Source organism: Cardiocondyla obscurior, linkage group LG01 (genome assembly GCF_019399895.1).
Source record: "Cardiocondyla obscurior isolate alpha-2009 linkage group LG01, Cobs3.1, whole genome shotgun sequence".
Classification (NCBI taxonomy): Eukaryota; Metazoa; Arthropoda; class Insecta; order Hymenoptera; family Formicidae; genus Cardiocondyla; species Cardiocondyla obscurior.
Genome location: NC_091864.1, coordinates 1,185,300 through 1,193,931, shown reverse-complemented (window position 1 = coordinate 1,193,931; position 8,632 = coordinate 1,185,300). Strand labels below are relative to the sequence as shown.

Genomic DNA, 8,632 nt, shown 5'->3' with positions numbered 1-8,632 from the left:
GTTCGCTCGCAACTAATCGCCGAACGTTCGGTGATTCTTTATTAATTGAGTTAAAGAATTGATTTCTACGCTTGGGTCCTGAGAAGCACCAGATCCGAGACCTAATTATCTACCTAAAGAATCACCCGGAACGTTCAGTGATTTATTTTTTTCCTGAACGTGCCCAATTAGGCGCCTCGAAGCAAATACGATATCAAATTAACTACGCTTTCTTAATTGCATACACAAAATCAAAAAACAAATTATTTAACAATTTTCTTAAAAATTAAAAATAACCTATGAATTTCTAAAATATTATTACAACATAATTTCTTACTAATCATTCAACCAAATTGAAGTGCTTATTTATATTTGTAAGTAATAATTTGTAAATGCGTATACCTGGATTTCTCAGGAAGAATTGATATATTTCTAATGCGGGCTTCTTTTCCGAGAGCGTACACGAGTAATATATTGATTATAAGCCATTTTGTCGGCGTTATGTTACGACAGCCATCTAGCGACTGAGTTACTCCTTTGACTTTGCGAACCAGTCGGTAATCGTGTCTCGATCCTGATCCTCGCTAAGCGAATGTTACTTCTGAAATGTCTACAATTTTATATTTATTTTTAGACATATTCGGTTTATTTCTTATGTAAAATACTATCTTCTTTTTATATACAAATTTCTAATACGCATTGTTACTTAATAACTTTATATCAGAAGTTTTATTATATTTTACAACATATTAAGAGAAAATTAAGGTTTCTGTTGTAATCATTTTATAAAATATAAATGTTTAAATGCACATACTAAAAAAAAAATTTAATGTCAAAGCTATTTGCTATATTTAATCACCCTCGTCAAATAATTTTAATATTTTAAATAAAACAAGTTTTAATGATGGCAACTACCATAGGAACAATGGGTTTTTAATATTGAATTCTAATTTTACCTCTGATAAGGAAGAATAGATTATTCTAATAGCACGTAATACTTTTACGGGTGTATAAATTTTATATCTCAAGTAATGTGCGTGACGTCAGGCTTACAAGGTAAAGCAATACATATTACATTTTGCTGCGCGTATTTAGTAAACTGAGTCCCTAAGATGACTTATCGTTTATTCGACACTGCTGCAACTGGTCTTGCAATTGAGCATATCGCATTTGTAGCGAACGTTCCCGCTCCGTTTGCCTGTTCACATCTTCCATGAGCGCATTTATTCTTCTCGGAATTGCCGCTTCTTCCTGCGTTTGCAAAAACTTGAACGTCGATTGTTCAAGATGCGCCTGTTCTATTTGCTCCCACACATCGTGGAGCTGCTTCGTCAATACTTGCGCTCTGGTCTATTAATTATACAAAATAATTATAATTATTATTTATGCCTTCAGAAATCCTAGATATATTTTTTATTTAATTCAATTACTCTCATCGCGATATTCAATTCTAAATGACATCGAGGGTGTTACTTACTTGATAGCCTCCGGTCAGTACTTTCAACTTCTTTTCCATCCTCGCGGCGCGTTTAGCTTCACCTGTCATATGCATACGATTCTCCTCTAATTTTCTTTCGCACGCCTCCACTCTATCTTTCTTTGAAGCGAGTGTTGCACGCGTGTACCGTTTTTGCGTTTCGAGATACAAAATCTGAGACAGGCATTCCTCCCATACAGTAGTATAGGCATCTAAACTCAATTCTCCGTGTGCCATTCCTTCTTTTACAACTCCCATTTCGTCGGTCAACATTTTCTTTGCCTAGATTTAAATGTTAATGCAATATTAATAATTAATTTAAATTAAAAATAATTTTTTATGTTTTACACGTACATTAACTAAGTCATTTTCATCAAAAATATCGTATGGATGCTGTTCTAAATAATTTTGAGACTGGGCTAGTGATTGCGCGGCGCTCTTTCGATTTGACTGTGTTGGATTGTGCAGCGCGTCGTAGTACATCATTGTAATCATTTCTCTTTTTATCAATTCTTCCGCCTAGAAATAATGTAAGAAATTATAATCGATAATCTTAATACATCGTTATAATTAAGATTGTCTCAAGTACAAATTGTAGTTATAAACTGGTTAAGAAAACAATATTAATATCTTAAATTAAAATAATCTTAAAATATAATTTGTAAAAATTAATAAGATTTAATATATTTATATTAAAAAAATTTACGTACTCTCTGTAGATCAGTCAACGGTGTATCCATATACGGTCTCAAAATATTCGTATTTATATCCGCAGGTCGTGGTAATTCTCTTTGAATTACTTGCGACCTACGAGCCAATTCTCTTTTTTCTATAAGAAAAATGTTAAAAATAAATTACATATTTAAATAAAAATGCAAAAAATTTATAAATAATCAGAAAGTAATATAATGCTGTGTTTAATTATTTTAAAAAACTTACTTTCTTCTAACAATTCTTGCTGTTGTCTCGCATCAATATCTGCTTGATCCTCAATTATCTCAGTTGCAGGCGTATTAGTACTTTCTTCGTTCATCTCTCCGTCATAAATATCTATTTCGTAATCATTACATGGCGCTGGTAAGGAACTCAATACCGTGCGCAACGAATTCTTTGATTGCGTTTGTATCAGAGGAGTTTCTGAGCCATCCATATTTTCATCGGGATTTATATTAAGCTTATCGCGAACGGGTGTAGCCGCTAAAACTCCATTTTGCGTTCGTACTGATGCCGCGCCTGGCGTGTTAAACGAGTTTATGGGCGTCCCATCGCTACGTTGCGATCTAAACGGAGTTGCCAAAATTGTATTTGGTGTTGCGACGACATTGGTAGGGGGTACAGCTCCGGTAAAATCGGGATTATTTAATGGAGTATTTAATCCACCTAAAAAAATATATTTATTTAATTATTTAATTTTTTAATTCTGTAAACTGTTTATTTTATAATTAAACACAAATGTGACGATAACAATATATATACTATTATATTTTTAACCTTTTAGCGGCGTGTCCACGTGCGTAAGAGCCATGACATTTTGAGCTTCTTGCAATATTCTGTCTGTGGCGGCTGGTGTACGAGGTGTTACCGATGCATTTGTAGGTAAGGAATAATCAGCCAATAAGCTATCCGAAAGTGTAATACCGCTCTCAGTGGCAACTTCTCGTGCGACCTATATAATGCAATAAGTGCAATAAGTATAAAATAACGATAAGTACATAAAATATAATTTCTAAGCAATAAAAAAAGAATTAATTAAAAATCATACTTCTGAAGCTCTGCCAAGTTTTACAACTTGCTGCAATTCTTGATCGGAAATCTGTGGTTCCGGTAAGACTAATTTACTCCTCTTTTTCACAGGCTCTTCATTATTGAGCATACCCATAGGTATATCGTTTTCCTTTCGCTGTTTCAATTTCTGCTTGTCTTTCCTGCGCTCCATTTCTTCCTTTTCCTGCCGTAATTCACCATCCAGATGTTGCTGTCTCATTCTAGAAAAGTCAATCGCCAAAGGATCGACATGCTCGTTGGAGGTATCGTAAAAGCCGGATGCGGGCCGTTTTTCAAATGGTATTTCCGTATTATAGTTTACACCACGTTTTCGTTTATTCTTTTGAGAAACTGTGATACCGGCAGCTCTCAATTCTCTACGTTTCTGTAAAGCAGCCAGCCTGCGCGCCTCTTCCAATTGCTTTTCACGCGCCTTACGTTTAGCCTTCTTTCCTTGAGTATTTGCCAATCTAGCTCGCGCCTCGGAAAGCATCTCCAATTCTATAAAAAAACAATATTATTAGAATTTTTTATATTAATATCTAACGACCATATATAATATATTTTAATATGTACCATCCTCATCCATATCTTTAGGATCTGGTCTTGCTGGCTTTGTTTCGGGATTTGGATCAATTTCGCCAGGTTTAAGTTTACGGGGATCATCAACAGCATCATCTCCTTCTTCCTTTTTTTGCGCTTGATCGCTAAAATAATGCAGTATAATGATAAAAAAAAATTAATTAGACTAAACCATTTTATTTAAATAAAATTTAAAGCTACTAACAGTAGAAATTCATATCGTTCTAAGCATTGTGCAGCCGTTCGCCCAATGATAGGTGCAATTGTTCGCCATTGGGTGGGCATTAGCTTTGCAAGATGAAGCAACTTTTCATCTTCCTCTCGGCTCCATTCGGTCTTTTTTATGCTTGGATCTAGCCATTCAAACCAACGAGCCTTACACTGCTTGGCTGATTTTCTGTGCAACAAGGATGCAATACGGCTCCATTGATTTTTCCCATATTTCATCACAGCCGCTTTCAAGATTTCATCCTGAAAAAAAAATTTTTTTATTTAGCAAAATTATTTACACAGACATACATTCACACGCTTTAGGTTAGAAATCGTTGATACGTATCACTTACTTCTGTATTTCGCCAGACACCACCCTTTATCATAATTCGCGGCATCTTGTATTTTTATTCGTGCCGCTTTATCAAGGAAAAATATATTTTCAATTACAAAAAGCGCGAAAGAAATCTTCCGCACTCACACCTGCCACAAACAAACTGAAACAAATTTCAATGCAGAAAGAGAAGAGAACGAAAGACTTAAATTTGGTCGCGTTTTTAGAGCTTTAGAATGAATAATATGGAACTGCAAGGTTACTGATTGGCCAATTCAACACAAAATTTTATCTTGATTGGCTGCGTCAGTATTTTATTGTTTACGAGTGGGCGATTAGAAACATGATGGATTGGAGTTCGTTTCCTATGCTTCCCATGCAAATCCGCCATGATTTCGCTAGGCTTGAAATTATTTAAGGTTAAGTCTGTCCCATGTGATATTTAACAAAGTGGATCATCAAAGAATTAAATATTCAATGTAAGATATATCATAAAAAGAACGAGCTAATAAATTAATAATAAAGTATTGATTAATTAAAAAAATAGAATATGTCTTTATATGTATATATTAAATAAAATTACTTGAAATTGACACTATTTATTTTCTAGATCTATAGGGAGATGAAGAACAGTGATCTTGTAGGATTTGCTGACCCGAATGCGGTCAGTGACGATGGCGAGGACGATGAAATCGCTAATATTAAAAAAAAGGTTTCTAAGAAATCTGGAGGGTTTCAGTCCATGGCTCTAAGTTTTCCAGTATTAAAGGGAGTCCTCAAACGTGGTTACAAAATACCCACACCAATACAAAGAAAGGTGATTCAAAAATGTATTTTATAAATAGATATTTATTTTTAGATTTTAACTTTTTTAATAGATCTTAAACTATATTAAAATAAAATATATTTTTTCAGACTATACCATTACTTCTTGAAGGTAGAGATGTAGTAGCAATGGCTAGGACTGGTAGTGGAAAGACTGCTTGCTTTTTAATTCCTCTGTTTGAAAAACTCAAAGTGAGACAGGCAAAAACGGGTGCACGTGGCTTGATATTATCACCTACACGTGAATTGGCATTGCAGACTTTAAAATTCATAAAGGAGTTGGGAAAATTTACAGGATTAAAAGCAGCAGTGATATTAGGTGGAGATAGTATGGATAATCAATTTAGTGCAATTCATGGAAATCCTGATATTATTGTAGCAACTCCTGGCCGATTTTTACACATATGTGTAGAAATGGATCTGCAATTAAAAAATATTGAGTACATTGTTTTTGATGAAGCTGATAGGTAATAGTTATTTTTTTTTTTTTTGCTATATATAAAATTGTATAAAGTGATAATTACGAAATTATATTTCAGATTATTTGAAATGGGTTTTGGAGAACAGATACAAGAAATTGTGAACAGATTACCCGAATCACGCCAGACGTTATTATTTTCTGCCACTTTACCTAAAGTCCTAGTAGATTTTGCAAAAGCTGGTCTTAGTGATCCAGTTCTAGTTCGTTTGGATGTTGAGAGTAAAATACCTGAAGGATTAACGTTATCTTTTATTACATGTCGTCCTGAAGAAAAATTAGCAGTACTTTTGAGTTTATTAAAAAAAATTATCAAGCCCGAGTCGCAAACAATTGTATTTGCGGAAACTATGCATCACGTGGAATATATTCATCAGGTAGTTATCGATATGTAGGGCTTTTAAATATATTTTATAAATATTTTGGCAAATTAATATTAAATATATAAATTAATTTTTACAGATATTGGACAAAGCTGGTATATCTAACACTTTTATATACTCGAATTTGGATCCCTCCGCGCGTAAAATCAATGCAGCTAAATTTCAAATTGGTAAGGTAAAAGTTCTCATAGTAACGGATGTTGCTGCTAGAGGAATAGATATACCACATTTGGACTGTGTGATTAATTTTAATTTTCCTGCAAAATCGAAACTTTTTATACACAGAGTGGGTATGTTCTTTTGTAATTATTTTTAATTATTATTATTAAAACACGCTTAGTAAGGAAAGCTAGTTGACTTGATATCGATTATGATTGTTTGCTTTGCAGGACGATGTGCTCGAGCTGGTCGTGCTGGAACAGCGTATAATATCGTTAGCACGGATGAATATCCTTATCTCTTAGATCTGCATCTTTTCCTCGGCCGGCCTTTAACAATAGTGCCGACCGCAGGAACTGCTGAAAATATGGAATCCGCCGTAGGAAAATTACCACAAGCTATGATAGAAGAAGAATTGACGGAATTAATTAATTGGCACAATACTTCTACTGATTTGGTAAGCGTACTGAAAAATTTTAATATATAAACAATATTAATACTTTTTAAAAAAAATAAAATAATGTATTTTCAGATAAATATGCAAAAAGTATCTAATAATGCTTATCAACAATACATCAGATCACGGCCAGGTGCATCGGCAGAAAGTGTTAAAAGAATTAAAGAACTTCGCATCAATGAAGCCGGAATTTTACCCCAGTATGCTGATATTCCTCATGCAGCTGCGGATATAATAGCAAGGATGAAAAATTATAGACCACAGGGAGTGAGTACTTTATACGCCATGAAAGCACTTAATATGCCATCATAATATTATAAATTTTAATATTAAAATATTTTACGTATAATAGACGATATTTGAAATTGGTACGAAGACAAACTCGACAGATTATAAAGTAATGAAAGTGAAACGAACGTTTCACAAAGAGAATATTCATAATTTTCACAAAAAAATGGAGGAACGTAAAACCGATAAAATCAATACAGCGTCAGGTAATGTAATAGCAAATCGTATTATACGTGTGTGACGATATTAACGTTAAATTTTTTTATTTTTATAGAATTATCTCAAAAAGTCGATCTGCCGTCTAGTAACGCAGAAGAAATTAATGCTGCGTTTAGCACAGTGGTAGTTCCTAAGAAAAGAAGTAGTGATAGTTTATATAAAATTTCGAAAAAGAAAAAACGTCTAACAAAACGAGATGAAGAATATTATATTCCTTATTCTGCACCAGACAAACATACAGAAGAAGGGTAAGAATCGTTATTATTCTATATCTCAATTTTTTAATTGTTACAAAAGTATTAATTGATGTTTTTTCAGCCTAGCGGTTAATACATTTGCCACTGAAGCTGATAAAGCCCAAATGGACTTAACGGCGGATAATGAAGAGGCTCGACATCTACAAACTCAATTGAAAAAGTGGGATAGAAAAAAGAAGAAAATGGTCACCGTCGAAAGAGTACGTTCATTAACTTACATGTATGATAAATTTTAATATGAAGTGTGGATTTTATTTTTTTACATTACATCAACAGGATCCAAAGGCTAAAAAAATACGCACTGAGTCGGGTGTGTGGATACCTGCTACGTATAAAACAAATCGCTACAACGTGTGGAAAGAGAAGAGCAAGATCGATGAGAATAACAGCGAGGATGATAGTGAAGAAGAACCTTCACAAATAAAAAATTGTAAGTTAACATAAAGCATTACATTTGTGATTAACTTTGCATATTTTATTTAAATTTATTTAATTAAGTAAATTAAAATTAAATTTAGTTGAGTGACATCTTTAATCAATATATTTAAAAGTATTTTAAAATATAAAATAAAAGAAAAAAAAAATTGCGAAGGCACTATCATTTCGTATTATATATACTGATTTGTTCCAAGTGTTATTTATAAAAATAACTGGTATACTTGTATTTGCATTTCAGTACGAACGACAGCAAATACGCATTGGGCTCGACACAACCAGAAACTCAAGGACAAAGTTAAAATAAGGAATGAACTGAAGAGACCTGAACAAGTTTTAAAGGCACGCCAGTTGCTGGAAAAGAAACGTCAGAAGAGCGGTAGACGAAAAGGCCAAAAGAATCGTAAAAAACATTAAGGAACAAGGAAATATCGAGCCCCTTTCGATCTCCAAATTACATTATTATCAATATTGTTAATATTATATATATATCTTTTACTAATTACCGATTTCCTTCTTTCATTATTTCCATTATTCATGCAATTAGTACTACCGCGTTGAAATTAAGAAACAAGTAAAAGACCAAAATCTTATGCACAGAAAAACATAGTACAAATAGTTATCAGTTAAGAATCAAGAGTATACTTTATATCAGAGTGAATATCTTTAAATGTTACCAATGTAACCAGCTATGTTTCCAATTAGCAATACGTGAATTGTAATTTAATTTCGTAGGGAATGGTATTTGGAGTGCGCCCGGTATAAATTTTAATATATCACGCACG

The 8,632-nt window shown here is 33.2% G+C and overlaps 2 protein-coding genes across 2 annotated transcripts; one reads left to right on the top strand and one right to left on the bottom strand.

Annotated features, from left to right (window-relative positions):
• Window positions 1-595: 595 nt before the first annotated feature.
• Cdc5 (cell division cycle protein 21) lies at window positions 596-4,536 on the bottom strand. Its single transcript, XM_070654278.1, has 10 exons — window positions 4,366-4,536; window positions 4,008-4,273; window positions 3,797-3,927; window positions 3,219-3,721; window positions 2,948-3,122; window positions 2,396-2,836; window positions 2,167-2,285; window positions 1,811-1,975; window positions 1,457-1,738; window positions 596-1,329 (listed from the first exon to the last, which is right to left on the bottom strand). The coding sequence occupies exons 1-10, from the start codon at window positions 4,408-4,410 to the stop codon at window positions 1,087-1,089; spliced, it is 2,370 nt and encodes a 789-aa protein (XP_070510379.1). The 5' UTR covers window positions 4,411-4,536; the 3' UTR covers window positions 596-1,086.
• A 174-nt stretch (window positions 4,537-4,710) lies between these two features.
• LOC139101249 (ATP-dependent RNA helicase DDX54) lies at window positions 4,711-8,349 on the top strand. The gene is made up of 12 exons (XM_070654288.1): window positions 4,711-4,825; window positions 4,957-5,163; window positions 5,262-5,638; window positions 5,711-6,026; window positions 6,112-6,322; window positions 6,422-6,648; window positions 6,724-6,915; window positions 7,001-7,142; window positions 7,211-7,403; window positions 7,474-7,612; window positions 7,689-7,842; window positions 8,089-8,349. Exons 2-12 carry the CDS (start codon window positions 4,969-4,971, stop codon window positions 8,262-8,264), a joined length of 2,322 nt encoding a protein of 773 aa, XP_070510389.1. The 5' UTR covers window positions 4,711-4,825; window positions 4,957-4,968; the 3' UTR covers window positions 8,265-8,349.
• Window positions 8,350-8,632: the final 283 nt, after the last annotated feature.